The sequence below is a fragment of the Nycticebus coucang genome, unplaced genomic scaffold, assembly GCF_027406575.1.
Source record: "Nycticebus coucang isolate mNycCou1 unplaced genomic scaffold, mNycCou1.pri scaffold_46, whole genome shotgun sequence".
Classification (NCBI taxonomy): domain Eukaryota; kingdom Metazoa; phylum Chordata; class Mammalia; order Primates; family Lorisidae; genus Nycticebus; species Nycticebus coucang.
The window spans coordinates 1,159,910-1,185,705 of record NW_026515579.1 but is presented as its reverse complement, the minus strand read 5'-3'; the positions used below and the strand labels follow the sequence as shown (position 1 = coordinate 1,185,705).

The 25,796-nt window shown below is 41.3% G+C and overlaps 1 protein-coding gene and 1 pseudogene across 1 annotated transcript in view; both read right to left on the bottom strand.

Annotated features, from left to right (window-relative positions):
- The window catches only part of LOC128579350 (sodium/bile acid cotransporter 7-like), a 121,798-nt gene that overhangs the window by 76,745 nt on the left and 19,257 nt on the right, over positions 1–25,796 (bottom strand). Inside the window, exon 4 of the mRNA XM_053581493.1 lies at positions 9,538–9,613. Within this exon, the coding sequence (XP_053437468.1) occupies positions 9,538–9,613 (76 nt within the window). The remainder of the gene's footprint in view (positions 1–9,537; positions 9,614–25,796) is intronic.
- On the bottom strand, positions 19,050–20,395 carry LOC128579339 (NAD kinase-like; annotated as a pseudogene).

Sequence of the window (25,796 nt, the reverse complement as noted above, 5' to 3'; positions counted from 1 at the left end):
ATAAAAACATAGTTTTCCTAGTCTCTAGGTCTTCATTTCTGAAACCCCTCTTCAGTCACATAAAACTTGGGCTAAATAAATTTGTTATGCTTTTCTCTTGTCAATCAGGCTTATGGGTGAGCAAAGGATTACTTTTCTCCCTATAAGATCTTGTTGTCCTTATTATTCCTTATGCAGAAAATAGTACTTAAAGTGGATACGGAACTTCTGGTTAACTGCCGCATTCTATTTGTAAAGCTGGATGGTGAATATCGAAGTGTTTGTTATGCTTAACTGTTAACATGTGTTTTATACACCTTTTCTAGCTATGATAGATTTCATAATTTTAAAAAGAAGGGGGATTCCTGAACCCTTCCACCACACCTAAGGTAGATATAAATAACTTAAATTTATTTTTCTAATCACCCAGGTAATACCAGTGTAAATAGTGAATGAAATTTATTTTGGAAAATAAAAAAAAAAAACATAAATAACATGCCTATAACCAGTATACTGCTATTACTGCTAAAGGTGCCTATTTTCATGGTTCAGATTACCCTGCTTAGCCTTAAACACAGAAAACATGGAGTTTAGCATAAATATTACTCCCAGACCTGTCTGGAAGCTCCTTCTAAACTTGCCCTGACTTCCGTAATTCTTAATGTTTTTCTTTTCTTTTTTCCTTCGGAAATCTGAGGACAGAAATCCTTAATTATATTTCTCTCCTACCTGTCTTAATATATAGATTCTCAAAATTCTACAAAGCTATATAGCTTTGTAACTTTACTTCAAAGTAAATGTTTCATGTTCACTTCACATTTTTAGACAATAGCTTTTAGCAGAATCCTTGCAAGAAGAAATAGGTAAAAGAAGAGAGTGCATCTTTTTTCTAAACCCTAATTTTCTTGCTTTTTCCCTAAACACCAGCATAAATGGTAGACAGATAAAATTTATCTACAACAACATGAAAACCGGATAACCATGTCTTGAACCATAAGAGGACAATTTTTTGGTATCTTTAAAAAAAGTTATTTTTTAGAAGGAATCTCTGTGGTAGTTACTGTAAGGCAGAAGTAACTTGAATTTAAATACGATCAGTCTCTTAGCAAGTCTCATGAAGGTTAGAACCTTTGCATAGTTTTGGAGGGAAAAAAATCAAATTTTTTACCACAGAACTTTATATTTGGAACAGAATCTTAAACTAAATTAATGCACATGGTTTCAAACAACATATAAGCATGTATTCTATGCTTCTCATATCAGAATAAAGAATAAAACATTCTGATCTGTCTTCTTATATTTGACAGTGAAATTAGAATTTGCCTAATCTTATCATTTTTTCTTCTATTTAAAAAAGGAACTATAACCACATGTGTACACACACACCATCACTACATCATCACCACCAGTTAGACCACATCAACAGCATACTCTACAGTTTGTACCCTACAGCATACCCTGCAGTTTTGAAAAACTGTGTTTAAAATGCTGGTATGAATAAATAACAGTCACACAAAAGAACCTAAGCATGTTTCTAGTATTGAAACAAAAACAGTTTAAATATCAAAGCCAGGGCGGTGCCTGTGGCTCAGTGGGTAAGGCACCAGCCCCGTATACCGAGGGTGGCGGGTTCGAACCTGGCCCTGACCAACTAAAACATCAATGACAACTGCAACAAAAAAGGAAAAAAAAAAGAAAGTTTGTTCCCCAACAGCCTTTTGCCCATGACCTAGAGGTCAGCAAAGAAAAAAAAAATATCAAAGCCACAAAATAAAACTGTCAGTGAGCTATATCCCTAAACAGTCTCATTTAAATATCTAAAAGATATACTGGTGGTCCAGTCTATATACATTGTTATGCACATACATTGGGTTCCTTTTGCTGCTAAAAGTGATTACAAATTCCAGTTAGCTCACTGGAGCAAAAATAACCTAAGTTATGAAAACAGAAATCACTTTTTAATTTAACAAAAATAATGAAGTTACTTCTTTCCAAAGAATAAACTGTGAATTTAAAGGTATGCAATAACTCTTTAATTTCATGATAAAATCTTTAGTTAACCAATAATTTTACTGAAAATCATTTAAAATGAAAGATTTAAGCTCGGTGCCCGTAGCACAGTGGTTATAGCACTGGGCACCTGCACCGAGGCTTGTGGGTTTGAACCCAGCCTGGGCCAACTAAACAACAATGATAATTGCAACAAAAAAAATAGCTAGGCATTGTGGTGGGCGCCTGTAGTCCCAGCTACTTGGGAGGCTGAGATAAGAGAATAGCTTAAACCCAAGAGTTTGAGGTTGCTGTGAGCTGTGACGGCATGGCACTATACTGAGGGTGACATAGTGAAACTCTGTCTCAAATAAATAAATAAACAAATAAATAAATAATAAAATGAAAGGTGTATAAGTAACAGAAAGTTATATAATGACTTGTAAAATAAAAATAATCATTTCAAATGATACTATTATATCTGCATTCATTCCCAAATCACTAAAAGCAAATGCACAGTATACAACCACACATTTTCTTTAATATATGAGACCATATGCTAAACATGTATATTGATTAGGGATAGAAGGACATTAAAGTGCCTATAAGGAGGGGGAACAGAACTATGGTCTTCTGGAAAAGAAAGTTGGAAAGGGCCCTGAAGCAAAACAGGGAATTTAGGCAGGGAAAGCAGAGGGACCTAGTTAACCAAGTATGTGCTTTTCTCGTACAATATAACCTCTAGCCTTTGACACGTGACTTCAAGCCTATGAATGATTGCCCCTGAAAACAAAGATAAAGATCCCCATGACAGAACAATGTATACCATGATTGCCACAAACATCACAAGACTAACAGACACCACCATACCACCACTAGTAAAATAACAATTAATAATTATTGACACAGGGTAAAGAAAATTGGATTGTGACAACTGGGGTAATCCACAACCAGTGGAACCAGGACAGCATGCCTGAAGACCTAAAGGGAACCAATGGTAATTCTTATAGATAAATATTGCTTCTGTGTGACCTTTCCAAAGAGTGGTAAAGGGTCTCCTTTTACTAGAGAGAAGGGACCCTTTTCTACTCTCCCGGAAAAGTCTCTTCTCTCTAGTAAGAGGAGACCCTTTACCACTCTACTGGAAAAGTCTATATGCTTTACTTTAAATAAAATATACTCTTTTTACTCACTTCAAACTAACTTCACTTCCATTCTTCTACACTGGAGTCCCAACTGCCTTATTTTCCACACTCCCTATACATATATATATATATTTTTTTTTTTTTTTGAGACAGAGTCTCACTTTGTCACCCTCAGTAGAGTGCCATGGTGTCATAGCTCACAGCAACCTCAAACTCTTGGGCTTAAGTGATTCTCTTGCCTCAGCCTCCCAAGTAGCTGGGACTACAGGCATCCACCACAATGCCTGACTATTTTTTTGTTGTAGTTGTCATTGTTTAGCAGGCCCAGACCAGTTCAAACCTGCCAGCCCTGGTGTATGTGGCTGGTGCCCTAAGCACTGAGCAACAGGCGCCAAGCTGCCTTTCAATATATATTATAAAAAATTAATCCTCTCTCACATTTACTTCAACAAAAACCTATATTTGGTTAGCCAATAATAGTATTTTAGAGAAATATTAAACTTAAAATCATCTCTTACCTTTACCTGCAGATCATTTTCCCATAATCTGATATAAATCTGAAATAGTCTATTCATTTCACACAAGATGTGACCAAACTGGATTCTGCCAACTTCATTTCAGAAGTTTTATTTTCAAAGATTTAGGAAAAATTGTATCTACTCTGAGGTTTACAAAAATGCTTGATAATCATGAAATTGCATAATATAAACATTTAGAGAAATAGATCACTTTTAAGAAAACAAAGGAGATATCTCTAAATTCCACATTATCTTGCAACATTGATGCAAATAAATATACTTCAGAAGAATCTAGTGCTATGTGTTAATGTCAAGAAATGAGTGAACTTTGAACTTCTGCCAAAAAGACATTCGCGAACAAAAAACGAGAAGAGTCTTTTACATCAATATGGCTTAGAAGGTAATCACATAAGAAAGAGAAAGATAAATGCCATCTTTAAGCCAATTGACACCACTCTTAGATATACCAAAAAGATCCTTTCCCCAAATTCTTTTAAGGTTAATAGAAAGAAAACCATCGTGGGCGACTAGTCCAAAATTCCTCTAACTCCTCTACCTCACTAATTATGTGGCAAATAGGCCAGGTGCAGCGGCTCACATCTGTAATCCTAGCACTCTAGGAACCGAGGCAGGTGGATTGCCTCAGCTCAGAAGCTTAAGACCAGCCTGAGCAAGAGTGAGATCCTGTCTCTAAAAAGTAAAGGCCAGGCCTGGTGTCTCATACCTGTAATCTTAGCACTCCGGGAGGCCGAAACAGGTGGGTTGCTTAAGCTCATGAGGTCGAGATCAGACTGAGCCAGAGCAAGACCACGTCTATAAAAAGAGCCGGGAGTTGTGGCAGGCGCCTGAAGTTCCACCTACTCAGGAGGCTGAGGCAAGAGAACCACTTGAGCCCAAGCATGTGAGGTTGCTGTGAGCTATGATGCCATGACACTGTTCTGAGGGCAACAAAGTGAGACTCTGTCTCAAAATAAATAAACAAATATGTGGCAAATCAAAGTAAATAAATACGTGGCAAATAGAAATAATGAAACCTTTGGTTAAATCCAACTATTTGCCGATTCCATTCTTACACCACCAAGCTAAATGTGACTGAGAAAAGACCTATAACCATGATGACTGGATTCACTTTAAATGCACATCCATGGATCTTAGCTGGGTCCTCAGGGCCGCCTGGCGATCCTACCACACTCTAAATTTAACGCACTCTCCTTATCTTGATGGAAATCTTACACCTTCTCCTCTCTTCTCAAACATTCGTGTTACCTACTCTATCATTACTCTCAGATGCTGACCTTTCTTCCTACTAAGAAAATAGAGGCACCAGAAGAGCACTCCCAAGTCTACCCCTCTGCTCCTCACACCCTGCCTTCCCTCCTCTTGTTATGGTCCCAGCTCCTGCTGAAACCCTTCCAGCCAATACCATTCTCCCTCATTTGATCAGATCCATTCCGTCAGCACTCTCTCTCTTCTAGCAATACTTTACTGTCTACTGTGCCATTCTCATCATGACAGAAACAGACATCTCTGCATTGTAAAAAACCCTGACCTCACATCGACCTCTAAATAAAGCCTCATTTCTCTCTTCCCTTTTATCACAAAGAACCTGAAAACAGGCACCTATTTCTAAAACAGACCTCCTGTCTCTAATTCTTCTTTACCCATTTCTTCCTCATGCTCACTCCAAACAAGGTTTTGTCCCAGTGTGCCACCAAAACCATTCTGGTCAGGTTACCATGGTTAATTCTCAGAATTTAACTTATGTAAGCATAACTTCTCACAGCGTAATTTTACACAGCTTATCAGAACCTCCTCCTTCAAACAATTTCTTCACATGGCTTCCAGGATACTTGGCTTCCTCAACACTGTGCTCTCCTGTTTTTCCTTCTCTCTCACTAATTCTCTGTTGTCTTTCCTGGTTATTCCTCAGTACCTTGACTTGTCAATGTTGGAGGGACCCAGGGTTCCCTGAACCTGAATGGGGATCCTTGAGCTTCCCCACTTTTACATTTATGTTCTCTTTCCAAGTAATTTCATCCAATTTGGGCTTTAAATACCATTGGCGGGAGGGAGGGAGGGTGAGCGAGAGTCTCACTCTGTTGCCACAGGCTAGAGTGCTGTAGTACCACAGCTCACAGCAACCTCAGACTCTGGGGCTCAAGTAATCCTCTTGCCTCAGCCTCCTGAATAGCTGGGACTACAGGCGCCTGCCACAATGCCTGACTATTTTTAGAGACAGGGTCTCACTCTTGCTCAGGGTGCTCTGGAACTGCTGAGTTCAGGCAATCCAGAGTGCTAGGATTACAGGCATGAGCCACCACACCCAGCTTAAATACCATTTCTCACTGATGATTCCTTACATTACATCTTTAGAACTGAACTACAACTGTAATCTCTAATTCTGAGTTGGCATTTGCACTTGGATACATAATGGGCATCTTAACACACTAAAAAAAAAAAAAAAAAAAAACTCCTGATCTTTGCCCATTCCACTGATACTGCAAGTATTCACCAACATCCAGTTTTTCTCTCCTCCAGGCCACATGAATGGCCATATGACTTATTCCGGGCAACTGAATATGAGCACAAGTACCATTTATCACTGCTAACCTGGGCAGTGAAAATCCCATTTGTGGTTCTCCAGTCTTTCTCTCTTGCTGTGGCAACTGTAAATGCTCTGTGTTCTGTCCAGATGGTGTACCTACAAGATGGTGGAGTCTCAATCAAGTAGGGTTCCTTGGGATTGCCAAAGATCTTCCCAAGACCCACATGGGACATGTAGCAAGTGAGAAATTTTCAGGATGCGGGCATATCCCCCTAGGCTAGTAGTCCCTGAACATGCTTTCACAAAGTCCTCTTCTCTATCTCAGCAACTTCATGTTTTCAGCTGCTCATTTAAAAACCTTGGAGGCCTTCTGGCCCTTCTTTTTCTCTCACACTCCACATCCAATTATCAGCACACCCTATACTTTGAAAATTCACCTAGAATCCAATCATTGTTACTGCCTCCACTACTACACTGCTTCAAAAGACACTGATAAGAAAATGACAAGACAAGATACAAACTAGTAGAAAATATTTACAAAGCATATTATCTAATAAAGTATTTATATCCAAAATATGTAACACTCTCAATGCTTATCAATAAGCAAACAAACCACCTAATTTTTTAAAATGAGCAAAAGACTTAATAGACATTTCATCAGTGAAGACATACGGAAAGCAAATAAGTACATGAAAAGATGCTCACCGTTATTAGTCACAGGGAAATGCAAATTAAGTTAAAACCACAATGAGACAGCACTACACACAAATTAGAATGGCAAAAATTAAAAAGACTAACAATACAGGACAAAGTGTTAATTAGGAAGTCGAGCACTAGAGCTCTCATTCACTGCTAGTTGGAATACTAAATTGTGTAACTACTTTGGGAAACAGTTTGACGATTTCTTTAAAAGTTTTAAACATACATATGTGGCAAAACAAGAGTGCTTGGATATTGATAGAAACTGTCCATATCAGAAGCTACTTATAGGAGATCTATCATTACTTATAGATAATTCTTGTTTTGTTGAGAGGTACTAAAATCTATATCTATGAAATGATACAGCTGTTCCACTCCTAGGCATTGACAAGGAAATGAGAACATATGTCCACTTAGAGATTTGTACATAGATATTCACAGTCAAAAATTAGAAACTGCCCAAATGATGTCCATTAACAGGTGAATGGATACATAATTTGTGGTATATCCACACAACATACACTACTCAGCAATAAAAAAGGAATGAACTATTGATAAACACAACCTAGATGGATCTCTAAATAATTATGCTGAATAAAAGAAGCCAGACAAGACCAAGAAAAAAAAAAAAAAGAGAGAGAGAGAGAGAAAGAGAGAAAAGAATATACACCATATGTCTCCATTATATAAAACTTTAGAAAATGCAAACTGATGTATAGTGACAAAAAGCAGGTCAGTCAGAGCCTGGAGAAAGGGAGGGCTAAGAAGAGCAGAAGGATGAGATGTCAAAGGGACACAGGAAACTTGTGAGGGTGACAGTGATACCGTTGGGATATTTGTCCCCTCGTAACCTCATGTTGAAATGTGATCCCCAGTGTTGGAGCTGGGGCCTGGCAGATGGTATTTGGGTCATAGAAGATCCCTCCTGAAAGGCTTGGTGTCATCCTTTTGGTAACCAGTTCTCACTCTATTCATTCCCCTGAGATGAGAACGCTGAAAAGCCTGCACTCTCCTTCTCTCTCCCTTGCCTCCTCCTCTGTCTCTTGCGTCCTCTCTTGCCATATGATACTCCTGATCCCCTTTGCCCTCTGCCATGATTGGAAGCTTCCTGGAGGTCCCCACCAGAAACAGATTCTGGCACCAAGCTTTTTGTACAGCCTGCAGAACTGTAAGATAAATAAACTTCTTTCTCCTTTTTTTTTTTTTTTTTGAGACAGAGTCTCACTATGTCACCCTCGATAGAGAGTCATGGCGTCATAGTTCACAGCAACCTCAAACTCTTGGGCTTAAGCAATTCTCTTGCCTCAGCCTCCCAAGTAGCTGAGACTACAGGTGCCTGCCACAACGCCTGGCTATTTTTTTTGTTGCAGTTGTTTAATTGTCCGGGGCTGAGTTTGAACTGCCCACCCTTGGTGTACGTGGCTGGCACCATAACCATTGTACCTTGAGCGCCGAGCCATAAACGTCTTTCTTTTTAAATTACTCAGAAAGGTAGACAGATACGTTCACTATCTTGATTGTGGTGATGATTTCACCAGGGTACACATATGTCAAAATATTAAACTACAGATTCATACAGTTTACTATATGTCAATGATATTTCAACAAACCTGTTTTAGAAAAAATACAGCAGGTATTCAGGAAATATTTTTGGAAAGCATCAAGTGGATGAAAATGAAAATAAATGTCAAGAACACATAATCCTAAGCATGAACTGAATTGGGAACCCATTATGCCTTCCCTCATTCAACAATATCTTTTCTGAATGAGACAATATAGGATGAAAAGGAGGAATAAGCTATCATAAAAGATGGGCCCTTCATATGAAAAGAAAAAATGACCTATAAAAAGCTTCTGAAATGGACAATTGCTACCTAGATAAACAAATGCAATTCTTTCGCCAGTCCCCTCAAAGTTGGGTAATTTCTTTGGACTCATCTTAGAAATCTGGCCTAATTTCTCCTTTTTATGTGATTTTCACTAGCCATTAAACGCATCAAGTCTCTTTAGTTTGTTAAAAAAAATTTAGAAATTAAGGATTCACCAATAGCATGTGTCCTCAGTCTATGAGTCTTGAATGAAAAGTCTCTTTCCTGGGACTCCTATATCCTTTGTCTTCCAATTTCCCAGTGAGGTAGAAAAATTCACCATCTCTATTTCTTTCATCTCCTATGCTCTTCTCTTTGAAATCCTCAATTCCTGGCTCGGCATCCGTAACACAGTGGTTATGGCTACAGCAACATACACCGAGGGTGGCAGATTTGAACCCAACCCTAGGCTAGCTAAACAACAATGACAACTGCAACAAAAAATAGCGAGGCACAGGGGTGGGCATCTGTAGTCCCAGCTACTTGGAAGGCTGAGGTAAGAGAATCACTTAAGCCCAAGAGTTTGAGGTTGCTCTGAGCTGTGATGCCACAGCACTCTACTGAGGGCGACATAGTGAGACTCTGTCTCAACAACAAAAAAAATCCTCAATTCATCTCATCATGATCAATTTTAGCATCATTCTAATAATATGAATACACCTGCTTCTTTCATAAGCTGTTATAGTCATGAGTCTCCTGCAACATGACCCCTTCATGTTCAAAACCTAAGTTTTGAACAAAATAAATGTTCAGCATACACTTATGCCTAAGCAAAGTTAGCGCCCAGGACTTACCTCATTTCCACCAACTGCCTTGGTTAAAATCACTGCCAAAGACACAGGAGGAGGCATGCAACCTACTGTCTGTAAACTGAAAAATAAAAGAAAATCCAATTATAAATATTTTCAATTACAAACAGATTTCTTAAGTATTCTAAAGTAGCAGAGCTGAGCAAATGAAAATAAGAGAATGTTTACTGATACACATATCCTGTTGGATTTAGACAATTGTACGTGAGTCAGCAGGCTTGGAAGATGCTGCAAACATAGGAGTTCTAAGCTTTCATTCTGTTCCAGGCATGGGTGATTTTATTTTTTAAGTTATTTAAGGGGAGGAGACAAGATGGCTGACTGAAGCCAGCTTTCCACAGAGGCTCCCATCCAGTAGGAAAGTTAAAGGACAAAAATTCAGCAAGTAACCTGGTGGATTTGAGCTGCACTAAGAGAGAAGGTTGAAGAACGCACGTCAACCCCGGTGAAGTGAGCTGCGACCACAGGATATAAACAAAAGGTACAAAATCCATCACCAAGCCGACAGGAGTCCCCTCCCACATGAGAATGGCTCAGAGTGCCCCACAAACAATCGGGCAGAGTTCAAAAGTCCTCCCACTACATTCCACGGGAGAGACCCTCTAAAAACTGGACTTATCTCCCCTACTAGGGTGCCACGGCATCCTCCTGCCAGGCATAAAACTGTAGAAACTGTATATAGTCTCTACCTGGAATTCTCCCAGGGAGCTCCCAGCGCTCCCCTTTACTCACACTGAGGTCTGGAGGCCAGTCCCGGTCGGCAGAGAGGGAACCGCACCTGAGTGCTAGTTCCCTGAGGCACAGTGCGACAGCCATCTTTTGGTGACAATATGGCCAGGCATAAAACTGTGTAAAGCTGTGTGTGTTCTCTGCCTGCAACCCCAGGCTCCCAGCACTCCCCACACTCCCCTCTGCTCTTGCTCCAAGGTCTGGAGGCCTGACCCCAGGGGTCCAGAATCTTGGGCGATTGCTCGAGGGGTGTAGACAGTGCTGGGCTGCAGCCAGTTGGTGCAGACTCTGGGGTACAGGAGCGGAGAGAGGAAGGTTGGCCAGAAGGGAGCTACACGGGAGCAGAGGTTGCCTGAGCCATAAAACAGCAGCCCTCTTTTGCTAGCAATACGGCTTACTATCGAATATTCTGAAGCCACATCCTCTGTCTCCCTGGGCAACCAGAGACTCTGAGTATAGGATTTGCCTGAGGCTAATCCAACTTGTAAACCAGGGAAACTCCCAGGGCAGGGCTGACCCAGAGGTCCGCTTTACCAAACCTAAGATGCACCTGGCCCTCAGGGGATCGTCAGCCTATAAACAATACAAGAGCAAAGACAAGCTGATTTGGAACTCAATTCAGCTTCTCTTTTGCAGGGGAACCGCAAAGTTGTTCTGTTCTGTTCTGTCAGTAACATTAATCAGGGGCGAGACTGGACCTGAGTGAAAACCCCCCAAACTTCATCAAGTGCCCGAGGTTGTCAGGCCTCACCTCCTCCTGCTAGAGAGAGACAGAGCGCAGCAGCCTGGCAGACTTCCTTGTGATTCAGGCATGTACAAACTTCTGGAGTAACAATTCACTACAGGCAACTGGGTCAGCCAACCCCAGGGCAATCAGTGACTGGGTGTGACAGTGGTGCAAGGTGGGGAAGGAGGCAGCAACCTTCCCAGACTGATCTATTGGCTGGGTGGCTCCTCCTGATTCCATGCAGCACTGGAGCAAGCCACACCAGAGTAGTCACCAGATCCCTGTGATCCAGTTCCCAGAGACCTCTTAAACTCTCTCACCCGAGACAGGTGCAGACTGAGACAATTGATTTGGACTTTTTGAACTGAACCAATTGCCTGAGGACAAATCAGGTGGTGTCCTGGGTGCACGGTGGTAGGAAGGTTTGATTTTTCGTTTCCAATTCTTTGCCGGTGGGAGGTGGGGTGACTTAAATGCTGATATTTCTCCACAGCTGAGACTTCAATCCAGAGTATCTGTTTCACTAGGGTGGAACAGAAACCAGCTGAAAACAAGCCCCAGGGGAAAAAATCAGAGGGAGTAAACAACCATGGGGAGGAATCAGCAGAAAAACTCTGGTAACATGAATAACCAGAATAGATCAACCCCCACCCCCGAGGAAAGATATGGCAGATGCAATTGAAGATCCCATTCATAAACAACTGGCTGAGATGTCAGAAATAAAATTCAGAATTTGGATTGCAGACAAGATTAACAAAGTGGAATTAGGAATTCGAGTAGAAATTTAAAAGTTGTCTCAAGAATTTAACGAATTTAAAGACAAAGCCACCAAAGACTTAGACACACTGAAGCAAGAATTTGCAGCCCTCAAAGATATGAAAAATACAGTAGAATCCCTCAGCAACAGAATGGAGCAAGCAGAAGAAGGATTTCTGACATTGAAGATAAAGATTTTGAATGCTCCCAAACTCTCAAAGAGGAAGAGAAATGAAGAGCAAAAACTGATCATTCTCTCAGAGAGCTCTGGGATAATTCGAAGAAGGCGAATATCCGAATCATAGGAGTTCCAGAAACAGATGAAGTGGCCTCGCTGGGCACAGAGGCCCTTCTGCATGAAATTATGAAAGAGAATTTTCCAGACATGCCTAGAGATTCTGAAATTCAGATAGCGGACAGCTTCAGAACCCCAGCACGACTCAACCCCAATAAGACATCCCCCAGGCATATCATAATTAACTTCACTAAAGTTAATATGAAGGGGAAAATCCTCAAAGCTGCCAGGAGAAAGAAAACCATTACCTTCAAAGGGAAGAATATTAGAATGACTGCAGATCTCTCTGCTGAAACTTTTCAAGCCAGAAGAGGGTGGTCACCAACTTTTAATCTCCTAAAGCAAAATAACTTTCAACCCAGGATCTTGTATCCAGCTAAACTGAGTTTCATTTATCATGGAGAAATTAAATACTTTAATGACATTCATATATATATATATATATATATATATATATATTTTTTTTTTTTTTTTTTTTGTAGAGACAGAGTCTCACTTTATGGCCCTTGGTAGAGTGTCATGGCCTCACAAAGCTCACAGCAACCTCCAACTCCTGGGCTTAAGTGATTCTCTTGCCTCAGCCTCCCGAGTAGCTGGGACTACAAGCGCCGGCCACAACGCCCAGCTATTAATGACATTCATATGTTGAAGAAATTTGCCATAACCAAACCAGTTCTTCAGGATATTCTCAGACCTATCCTCCATAATGACCAACCCAATCCTATACCACAAAAGTAAACTCACTCAGAAACTTCGGATCAAACTCCAATTTCTACACTGGCGAAAGGATAAAAAATGTCCACTGGACTTTTGAAAAACTCGATACCCAAAACTTCAACAGACTTATCAATATTCTCCATTAATGTGAATGGCTTAAACTATCCTCTAAACAGGCATAGGTTAGCTGACTGGAGACAAAAACTCAAGCCAGATATCTGTTGCATACAAGAGTCACATCTTAACTTAAAAGATAAATACAGACTCAGGGTGAAAGGATCGTCGTCCATATTTCAGGCAAATGGTAATCAGAAAAAAGCAGGTGTTGCAATTTTATTTGCAGATACAATAGGCTTTAAACCAACAAAAGTAAGGAAGGACAAGAAGGGTCACTTCATATTTGTTAAGGGTAATACTCAATATGATGAGATTTCAATTATTAGTATCTATGCACCCAACCAGAATGCACCTCAATTTATAAGAAAAACTCTAACAGACATGAGTAACTTGATTTCCTCCAGCTCCATAATAGTCGGACATTTCTTTTTTTTTTTTTTTTTTTTTTTTTTGTAGAGACAGGGTCTCACTTTATGGCCCTCGGTAGAGTGCCGTGGCCTCACACAGCTCACAGCAACCTCCAACTCCTGGGCTTAAGCGATTCTCTTGCCTCAGCCTCCCGAGTAGCTGGGACTACAGGCGCCCGCCACAACGTCCGGCTATTTTTTGGTTGCAGTTTGGCCGGGGCCGGGTTTGAACCCGTCACCCTCGGTATATGGGGCTGGCGCCTTACCGACTGAGCCACAGGCGCCGCCCCAATAGTCGGACATTTCAACACTCCTTTGGCAGTGTTGGATCGATCCTCCAGCAAGAAGCTGAGCAAAGAAATCTTAGATTTAAACCTAACCATCCAACATTTGGATTTAGCAGACATCTACAGAACATTTCATCCCAACAAAACTAAATACACATACTTCTCATCAGCCCACGGAACTTACTCCAAAATCGATCACATCTTAGGTCACAAGTCTAACCTCAGTAAATTTAAAGGAATAGAAATTATTCCATGCATCTTCTCGGACCACCGTGGAATAAAACTTGAGCTGAGTAACAACAGGAATCTGCATACTCATACAAAAACATGGAAGTTAAATAACTTTATGCTGAATGATAGCTGGGTCAGAGATGAGATTAAGAAAGAAATCGCCAACTTTTTGGAACAAAACAACAATGAAGACACGAACTATAAGAACCTCTGGGACACCGCAAAGGCAGTTCTAAGAGGGAAATTTATAGCATTGCAAGCCTTCCTCAAGAGAACGGAAAGAGAGGACGTTAACAACTTAATGGGACATCTCAAGCAACTGGAAAAGGAAGAACATTCCAACCCCAAACCCAATAGAAGAAAAGATATAACCAAAATTAGAGCATAATTAAATGAAATTGAAAACAAAAGAATAATAGAACAGATCAATAAATCAAAAAGCTGGTTGTTCGAAAAGGTCAATAAAACTTTGGCCAATCTAATCAGGAAAAAAAGAGTAAAATCTCTAATCTCATCAATCAGAAACAACAAAGACGAAATAACAACAGACTCCTCAGAAATCCAAAAAATCCTTAATGAATATTACAAAAAACTGTATTCTCAGAAATATGAAAATCTGAAGGAAATTGAACGATACTTAGAAGCACGTCACCTTCCAAGACTTAGCCAGAATCAAGTGGAAATGTTGAACAGGCCCATATCAAGTTCGGAAATAGCATCAACCATACAAAACCTCCCTGAAAAGAAAAGCTCGGGACCAGATGGTTTCATGTCAGAATTCTACCAAACTTTTAAAGAGGAAATAGTACTTATATTGCTCAACCTGTTCCAAAAGGTAGAAAAAGAAGAAAGACTACCTAACGCGTTCTATGAAGCAAACATCACCCTGATCCCCAAACCAGGAAAAGACCCAACAAGAAAAGAAAATTATAGACCGATATCAATAATGAATATAGATGCAAAAATATTCAACAAGATCCTAACAAACAGAATCCAGCAATACATCAAACAAATTATACATCATGACCAAGTCGGTTTTACCCCAGGGTCTCAAGGCTGGTTCAATATACGTAAATCTATAAATGTTAATCCAGCACATAAACAAATTTAAAAACAAAGACCATATGATTCTCTCAATCGATGCAGAAAAAGCTTTTGATAATATCCAGCATCCCTTCATGATCAGAACACTTAAGAAAATCGGTACAGAAGGGACATTTCTTAAACTGATAGAGACCATCTACAGCAAACCCACAGCCAATATCATACTGAGTGGAGTTAAATTGGAATCATTTCCACTCAGATCAGGAACCAGACAAGGCTGCCCATTGTCTCCATTGCTTTTTAACATTGTAATAGAAGTTTTAGCCACCACAATTAGGGAAGAAAAGGCGATCAAGGGTATCCATATAGGGTCAGAAGAGATCAAACTTTCGCTCTTCACAGATGATATGATTGTATATCTGGAAAACACTAGGGACTCTTCTACAAAACTCTTAGAAGTGATCAAGGAATACAGCAGCGTCTCAGGTTACAAAATCAACATTCATAAATCGGTCGGTAGCCTTTATATATACCAACAATAGTCAAGTTGAAAAAACAGTTAAGGACTCTATCCCATTCACCGTAGTGCCAAAGAAGATGAAATATTTGGGAATTTATCTAACAAAGGACGTGAAAGATCTCTATAAAGAGAACTATGAAACTCTAAGAAAATAAATAGCTGAAAATATTAACAAATGGAAAAACATACCATGCTCATGGCCGAGAAGAATCAACATTGTTAAAATGTCCATACTACCCAAAACAATATATAATTTCAATGCAATCCCTATTAAAGCTCCACTGTCATACTTTAAAGATCTTGAAAAAACAATACTTCGTTTTATATGGAATCAGAAAAAACCTCGAATAGCCAAGACATTACTCAGAAATAAAAACAAAGCAGGAGGAATTACGCTACCAGACCTCAGACTATACTACAAATCAATAGTGATAAAAACAGCATGGTATTGGCACAAAAACAGAGAAGTAGATGTCTGGAACAGAATAGAGAACCAAGAGATGAACCCAGCTACTTACCGTTATTTAATCTTTGACAAGCCAATTAAAAACATTCAGTGGGGAAAAGATTCCCTATTTAACAAATTGTGCTGGGTGAACTGGCTTCCAACCTGTAGAAGACTGAAACTGGACCCACACCTTTCACCATTAACTAAGATAGACTCTCACTGGATCAAAGATTTAAACTTAAGACATGAAACTATAAAGATACTAGAGGAGAGTGCAGAGTTTCATAGTAGGGCTGAGTACATTGGATGCTTTTTCTTCCATTCTTGAGATACTTTACTAAGAAGAATATGTTCCAGCTCCATCATGTAAACATGAAAGAGGTAAAGTCTCCATTTTTCTTTAAGGCTGCATAATATTCCATGGTGTACATATACCTCAATTTATTAATCCATTCATGGATTGATGGGCACTTGGGCTTTCAAAACTCTCATTTCATAAAAGACATTTTCATGTTGTAATACTGCATATCACAGAAACAGGCATGACACAATCAGATATTTCTTGCATTCAGACTGTGTAGTAAATTCTAGTATCCAATTTGGTTGGTATTAAATTAGGTATGTATTCCCAAAATCACACATCTATTCTCTCAGATAGATTATTGTATGTTTAAGATAGAAAATAAATTGTATTATTTCTACCTTATACTTAAGATAGAAAATAAATTATCTTATTTCTATCTTATTTTTAAAATAGACAATAAATTGCATGGCAAGCAAATGAAATTAATTATGAGTAGTAAATGTAAGTACTAAAAATAAAAAAAAAGTTAAAATTCATATAGAATATACCTTCCAGGAGATCAAATAACTGGCCTAAGTGAAAAGTTCACACAGGGCATAGAGGCCAGAGAGCATCTGACTTAGATTTTGAGTGATTAAGATTACGGATTAAGTTGACCCTTGCACAGCGCAGATTTGAACTGTGAGGATGCACTGACAGGTGGATTTTCTTCCACTTCTGCCACCCCTGAGAGAGCAAAACTAGCCCCTCCTTTCCCTCCTTCCTCCTTGGCCTATACAACATGAAGGTGATAAGAATGAAGACCCATAAAATAAATGATCCACTTTCACTTAATGAAAAGTAAAATTATTTTCTCTTCCTATGCTTTTTTTTTTTTTTTTTTTTTGAGACAGAGCATCAGGCTGTTACCCTGGGTAGATTAACAACCTCCAACTCCTGGACTTAAGCAATTCTCTTGACTCAGCCTCCCAAATAGCTGGGTCTATAGGCGCCTGCCACAATGCCCAGCTATTTTTTGGTTATAGTTGTCATTGCTGTTTGGCAGGCCCGAGCTGATTCAAACCTGCCAGCTCTGGTGTATGTGGCTGGTGCCTTAGTGGCTTGAACTACAGGCACCGAGCCTCCTATGCTTTTCATAATAATGTTTTCTTTTGCCTAGCTTTCTTTAAGAATACAGTATACAATGCATATAACACACAGAATACACATACATTAACTGTTTAGGTTATATGTGATATTATTATATATTAATGATAATAATAGGGTTATAGGTAAGGCTTCTGGTCACAAGGAAGCTACTTTTTTCTTTTTAACAAGTCTGTTTATTGAAAGGATCTGAAAATAGTAGTAAGGCTTTCAACATTTAACAAATTTTAAGATATTAACAATATGAAACATTAAGATTCACTTCAAAAATCTAGAATTGTCTAGATCATTCCAATTCCAATCTCATACTGCTTTAGGACAAAATTTAGCATTTGCTTTTTTGTTTAGATAAGGGACTGAAATTCCAAATACCACTGTCTCTGGGCCTAAAACTGAGGTACTGGGGCCCCTTCCCCTCAGCCTGTGGGTGGCAGGTGGAGGTCCTGCTGGCACTCAGAGTCATGGGAAGACTCAGGACCCGGGGGGCCCCTCTGCCACTTCAGTGTTGCCCAGAATCATACTCAGCGTCTTCAGACACTCAACTTCATCGATGCTGAGGGCATGACCTGCACCTCATGAAAGGGTCCTCATTCTCCTGTTCTCACCACTGAATGATGAGAGGGGTGATCTCTTGGGCAAACCTCTAAGAGCAGCTACTCAAAAACAGCCTCCTGCCTTTGGGACTCCTGCTGGAAAGCGCCCAGGGTGCTGCTCCCATGTGCAGACCACACCCCAGGCACCACACCACGCATTCAAGAGACTCCTGGTTCTCTGCAGGGGGCTCATAGGAGTACCCTCACTGTTTTGTCTCAAAATTCTCCTCGCAATTGTCCGGCTCAAACACGGCTCTCTCCTGGACCATCAGGGCTGCGAGAGGCTGGACAGCGCCAGGCAGGACACAGTGTAAACATCAGCAGACTCTTCACAAAAGTGTGTACAAGAAAATATGTACGTAAGCACTTCAGAAAGTTTATAAGAATCTCTACAAAGTATATGTAGGATTAAAAACATCTTCCTGGGAGCTGAAGCTGCATGAGGAATGTGTATCAGCCCAGAATGCTTGACAGCCCTCTGGGAACGCTGGGCCACACAGCAGCTCTGGGAGGGGACCAGAGGCCTCTGGCTCAGCGCTGGGGAGTCCAGCAAGACTTGGTGCTGACCTGAGCAGGGAGGGTAGGGGCGCACCCAGCACTCTCCAGAAACCAGGGCAAAGCAGCCTGCCTCGCATTTGGCACCCAGACCCCTCTGGGCTGTGGCTTGCCTAAGATCCTCCCCAGAAGAGCTTCAGGAAGTGCAGGCCCAAGGGCAGAAGCATCATATATGAAGAAGATTCTTGGTGGAGACCTTTCTTTTCAACATCAAAGGACAGATGAAGTCTTCCTGACCTTTTGATTCAGTAGACTGACTTGTGGAATCACGGGGTGGTTGGGGGTGGGTGAGGGTGGGTCACAGGAAACCAGCACCAAGACCAGCAGGGGGCCTTGTGCAGACAGTCCTCAGCCCAGTTCTCACTTTGCTCCATTAGAAATGTAAAAAAGACGTCAGATTTAAAACATTAAAAAAAAAACAGCTGATCTGGTCAACAAACGCAGATGCAGGCTTTTCCAACGACAGAGGCGGCTCGTGACCGATGGCGAGAGACAGACGTGTTCACACATGCACACATACAGGTTGGTCTGTGCCCGGAGAGCGCACGGGAAAGCAGGAAGGGGAATGCAGACCCAGGAGGGTTCGGGGCTCTGGCCGTTGTGCCCGCACAGGAGCTCAGCCTAGCTCACACACCCACCCTCACCCTCCTCCTCCTCAGGGAAGTGGGCCCGCTTCTTGCGCACATTCCAGTGCAGGCCCTGCACCAGGCTCTCAGACCAGTCGCTCATGGGGTCTCGCTCGCAGATGGAGGGCAGCGGGTAGCAAGAGGTAGTGATGCTGATGCTGTCTCCATGGCGGATCTCCTGTCTCTTCCGGCCGTCAAAGGACACCCACGGCTGTGTTCCGTGCTTCTGGTGACAGCATGATCTTCAGCTCGACCCCTGCGGGGACCACGATGGGCTAGAAGGACAGCTAGTGGGGGCAGATGGGTGTGATCATGATGGCTGGCAAGTTGGGGTGGATCATGGAGGCCCTAGCCATGGCTGGTATGCCGTGCTGCCCGTGAGGGTGGACATGATCACTCCATCGCCCTGCACTGTGGTGATGTAGTGTCCGTCCAGGTAGACGTCCACATTGGACAGGTATGAGGAAGGGCCTCTGTCGATCACCACCTCCTTCAGGACCTGGTACTGCATGGCCTGCTGCCCGGCCTCCACATCCAGGCCTGCAGTGGGTGTTCTGTTCTCACTGAGCCTGTTGTGGATGGACACCTTCTTGGCCCTGGGCTCCTTCACCACCCTGACCTTCAGCCGACTCTGAAGGACAACAGCTGCATTCCCCTCTATCACCTGGGTAACTTGAGACTGAAAGTCCTCAAAGGCAAAAGGTGTCAGGAAGCCCAGGGAGCCAAGGGGGAAGGCCATGACTGGAGGCACACTGCCCTGGAACAGAGAGGATGCATACAGCAGGGTCCCATCCCCTCCCAGCCAGATGATGAGATCTGCCTGATTGGAAATGTCATCATAATCTTCTCGGAAAGTGCAGAATTTCTTCTTCACTGCCCCAAAGTTTTCATCACTCACAATGGCAGGGACTTCCAGCACCTTCTTTTCCACATACACAGCCATGTTGCTCTCCTCCATGAGGTATGTGCAGAGCTCCTTGAACAGCTGCAGCAGGCTGGCATCGCGAACCTTCTTGACCACCAGAACACTCTTTGGAGATTTGTTCCATGCCAGTTGCTGGCTTGCAGGGTCCTGAACGTGCATGATGGTCTGAGGGTTCTACAGTATGCAGGCCTTTGGTCCAAAGGTGGTCACTGGGCAAGGCCCATGCAGAGAGCATGTCCTCCTGAACTCATTGGTGCTCCCTGGCTTGGGAGAGGCACACTGCGTGACTTGGCCCTGCCCCGGATGGGGTGGCCGTAGCTCCAGGCCTCCTCGCCATGGCACACAGAACAGCAGTACGTGGCCGAATCTGGACACAGCTCCTTGTTCACAGGCATTTTTTCTTGTTCCATTTCCATAGTCAATAAATGAGAACTTCAGTCAGAAAAAACACTGATGCCATTAGCTGTGGGCACTTGCGGGGCGTCTACACGCCGGACCAACCTCGCAGGCCCCGCTACTGGCTGTCGCTACCTGGCCCTCCGTGCCCTGGCCACCTGCTGCCCCATGGCCACCCGGACCAGCACCGGTGCCGCCAAGCAACAATGCACCGCGGTGGCCCAGTGCCCACAAGGAAGCTATTAGTAGTTAAGTTTTGGGGAAATCAAAATTATATTTGAATTTTCAACTGTACTAGGGACCAGCTCCCCTAAACCCAGAGCTGTTGAAGGGTCAATCGTACTTATATTCATTTTTGTAAGAACATACTGTCTAATCTTTATGCAATGAATTTACATTCTCTCTGAAATAAGAAAAAATGTTTTAATTTATTTTGACTGAAGCATAATAAAATATGTTTTATGGAATTTCCATTTTGATTCCATTCAGTATAACATAGTCTTCTTTTAAGGTCTATTTTCCCAAGTGACACTCAAAGTAGTCTGTCCTATTATGAATTCCTAATCTCTGAGCCTTTCTTATGTTCCACTATTTTCATCCCTGATACTTATTAAACATTTACCAATTGTAATAGTATTCTAGATACTATATATGTATGATTTCATTTATTCCTCAAAAGTATTTAAGATAAATACTATTATTATTCTCATTTTATTACAAATTGAAGTTAAGAGAGAAGTTAAATAACTTGTCCAAGCTCACAAAGCTGGTTGTCTAGGGTTAAACTTTTATTCTGACATCCAGGGTGAAAGACTTACCTAGATCTCCCTCTCCAGCCTCTGTGCCTTCTATTCCCCCAACCACCAACACTAGAAACAGATTCTCTCAGATACTTTGCATATCTGTACCTTTTCTAACTTTCTCTCACTTATGACCTCTTCACTTCTATGTACAAAAAGAGAATCTACTTATCTCTCCATCTTTAAAAAAAATCCCTAAACTATATATTGAATACATGTGCCTTCTATGGGTAGGATCCTACACCAAGTATTAAAAAAAAAAAAGAAAGAAAGAAAGAAAACAACATTAAGATGTTCTTGCCTTCAAAGAGGCAGAAGAAACAATATACAAATATAGGTAACAAAATTATTACTATTGTCTCCTGAAGATACAATACTGCTTTTTCCTTCTTTTCTTTTCTTTTTTTTTTTTTTTTTTTTGAGACAAGAGTCTCACTATGTGAGGCTTGGAAGAGTGCCGTTAAGTCACAGCTCACAGCAACCTCAAACTCTCGGGCTTAAGTGATTCTCTTGCCTCAGCCTCCCAAGTAGCTGGGACTACAGGCACCCGCCACAACGCCCAGCTATTGTTTTGTTACAGTTGTCATTGTTGTTTTAGCTGGCCCAGGCCGGGCTCGAACCCACCAGCCTCGGTGACTATGGCTGGCACCATAACCACTGAGCTATGGGCACTGAGCCAATCCTACTTTTTTCATTGTAACTCTCTGTTGACCTTCTTTAAAGAGTACTCTACTCCAGGGCCCCATACATCATTTTCTCTTTACTCCTCTAAAATGGAACTTGTACCCCTCTACTAGTAAAAGTTGCAACCTTAAAAGTAATTAGACAACACAGGGACAGGACTCAGGCCTTATGTCTAACCAAGGGAGGCAACACAAGACAGCATGACCCAGCCTAATTAACTTTAGAGGCAAACAAAAATTGACCTCCTAGCTACTGGAATTCAGCTCATACCCCCAAAAGGAGGGGGATCCACAATCTGTCTCTTGATTAATGTATTCCAAAATGACCAAAGCAAGATGCTGGCATTTCTGATAAGGAATGTGGCTGCAAAGAAACCAAACCTATCTGGATCTAACCACCTCAAGCTAAACAGCCGCTCACACTGGCTTTACCCCACTTTCCCTCATTATTATCTCATTTTAATGCTAAAAACCAGGCTTGGGGTGGAGATTTAAAATGCTAATGAGACATACAACACACGTAATAAAACTACATAAGCAGAAGAAAATCTCCACCTCTACCTAGATACACATCACCCTTTTCCTGCCTCTTTATAACGCTCCCCTCCAGGAGCCAGACTGAGGATTTTTCCTCTGTGCTTTTTCCCTTGTGTTCAAACATGAGCCTCAAAAAAGCTTTGCTTGTGACTCTCCCTTTGCCTCTTAATGTCTATTCCAGGGAGAGCCCATGGGCCTGCAATGGTAACAAAACAGTGATGTCCAAACCACCAGATCCAAAACCTTTTTCCATATTCATTTTGTGTACCTTCTTGCTTCTCAGGGCACTCTGTTTTCTTGGTTACCTTCATAATTACTTCCTCATTATTATTTGTCTCTTGTCTTTTCAACCAGCCCATTCTGGTTGGTTGCTGGCTCTCCCACTTCCTTTCAAATTTTATTTTCAGCATATAGGAATACCACGTATGCAATATTTATTTGTTAATTAAACCTCAATAAAGCTAGAAAAAAAGGAAATATATATCCGATATTAGACATGCTTAGTTTGAGTCAAGGCAGTCAAGGCAGTTATGAATTTGGGAATGTCAGCTAGGACTAAAAAGGTAAATTTGAAAGTATGAGGGACACTTACACAAATTTTGTATTCACAAAAACCAAGAAATGTAAAATCATTTTGATTACCACCTGTACTTTCTCAATATAGTCACTGTAACAGTCTGTGCACCTGTGTATTCTTGTAAACCATTTGTGAAACCACTCTTTTCACTCCTTTCACTTTTGTAGATGTGAACAGCTTCAACAGGGCTGGAGAAACTTCTTCCATGTACACACTTTTTTACTGTGGGGAACAGGAAATAATCACCTGAGGCCAGGCCAGGACTCTGTGGACTCCAGGAACTAAATGGCGATGTCAGCTGTGTGGGCAGATACATTGTCATGGTCGAAGTTAGTCCCCTGAACTCCTGTTCTTATCTGCTATTCCTGAAGCTTCCTAAAAACTTTGGGTAGGCACACTGTCGTGTACCACTGTGCAGTGACAGTCCTTTGTTCCTGCAGAGGAACGGATCCAACATGACTGCTTTTGGAGAAGAAAGTTGCTGCTATTTTCTTCCCAGCACTTCAGGGCCCCTTCACCTTTGTTGGTGGATTATCATTAGGAAAAGAAATCCACATTTCTGATGCTTATTCTCTGGACCAAACTAGTAACTCCAGGTTTCATCACCAGTAACGATGTCAGAAGCGCATCTCGACTTCCCTCCATCAGATGTGGCCAGCGTTTCTTCACACCATTCAGTGCGGATGTGCTTTTGCTCATCTGTCAAAGTGTGAGGCATCCATCGGGATGAAACTTTACCAACTTCAAGATAATCTTGCAGGATTTTAGACGCCACCAGTGATCCAATCTGTAGTGCCACTTCAGCATCCTTAAATGTCACTGGATTGTTTTCACGAACCATTTTTCCACAGTAGCAATGTTTTCCTCAGTCACAGCAGTTGCTGGGTGTCCACTCCTTTCCTTATCTCTCAGTAAAATTCGGCCTTTTCTAAATTCTAGAAACCACCAAAAATTGTCACGTGGGAAGGAGAAGGGTCCTGAAAGCCTGTTATAAATGCTCCAAACTCTGAGACTTTAACCCACTTTTAAAATCGTAGAAAATCATCATGCAAAAGTTCTCTCTTCCCATCTACACAGCTATGCCTCAGTGCCTCTCGGATGAAAACAAATGAAGCCCTCCCTGCAACACCAATAAAGTAAGCAAGCTGGAACTCGCATGGGTATCTGAGAGGATGCTGCTGTCAACTGTATTTCTTGGAAATGAAATAATGGACCATAACATAGTCTCTCTCAAAACTTTCATGGTAACCTTCATATACCAGGTTGGGCAATTAGGTTCATGAGCTCATTCTAGAAAAAGTGCTATATACCTCCTTGCTGAATATCACTACAGTCACCTTTAAAGTACTCCACTTGGGAAGATATGCCCCAATGCCAGTGCCTCGTCCCCCCTTCAAAGAAATTGAGGAACTCTTTTTCTGGAAAGATCATTAGAGCTGTCATTGTATGGCACATAAAAACATGCAACAACAATAATGAACACCACTCAGCAAACACTGCCACATGTTGACATAAACACGACTGTGAGACACTAAAATACCAAAGTTAGGAAACCTGCCAACGTTGGTGGCAAGTTCGCAAACTTAATTTTTAGACCTCATATGACAACCGCTCTGATGGTCATTCCAGAGAGTTCCCAAATTGCTTTGAAGGGTGGACTAGGCACCGGCATTGGTATGTAGTTTCCCAAGGGAACTACTTAAAAGGTGATTTTAGTGATTCAACAGTGAGGTGTGTAGCAATTTTTCTAGGATCAGTTCACAAACTTATCAGACCAATGTACGTGTACATTGTGAAATGACTACCCCAATCAAGCTAATTAACATATCCATCACCTCACAGTTGTTTGGGGGTTTGTGTGTGTGATAAAAACATAGAAGTTCTGGGGGCAAGACATGATTGCAAGAGGGACTTTACCTAACAAATGCAACCAGTGTAACCTGGCTTATTGTACCCTCAATGAATCCCCAATAATAAAAAAAAATAATAGAAAATCTACTCTCTTGGCAGTTTTTAAGTATATAATATACTATTATTACATATAGTCACCATGTTATACAATAGATCTATAGATTGAATTTATGTAATTTCTAAAATATCAATTTCCCCTCTTTATTAACCTATTTCTGTGAATGAGATCAGTTTTTTCCTAAAGATCCAGTTTGAATCTTTGGAGTTATATATGGTCCCACTTGCTCCTCAAAAAGCATTCCATCACCACCGCCATTCCCATTTAGATGCTTTTTATCCAAGTCCAGACACCCACAAATGCCTGCTGAATGTTTACTCTACCTACACTCTGTCCCTTTCACACAGCAAGGCATGAAAGGAGTATTCCTCAAAACACTTTTATTTCGATGACTGAAACATGATTCTGAGGTAGGAATACGCAACTCCCTCAAATTAACATACTAAGTGGGTATTTTCGAATTGTGGAGTAGGAAAGAGACAAAACTGAGCTAAAGAAAAGCTTTCTCTAAGTGAATTGGAGCAAGTGCATACTCCTTTAAGTTTAACAGCTTACGGTGAGAATTGTATGCTTCTTTTATTTAGCATACTGAGATTCCAAGTACTACTCTTCTAATAATAAACCCAGGATAATGCTATCAGACTAATCTTCCTTCATGGTCACTTTTTAACATGTTCTTCTCCTGTTCAGCACTTTTAGGAGCGCTCTCCCTCTCTCCGTCATCCACAGCTTCAAACTCAAACTCCTCGCCTCAGTAGTGCAGGCCTTCTACAAGCTGGTTCTAAGAAACTATTTACTTTTGTCTCTCACCACTGCCTCATTTTTGAACTCTCCACTATGGGCATGCCCAACCTT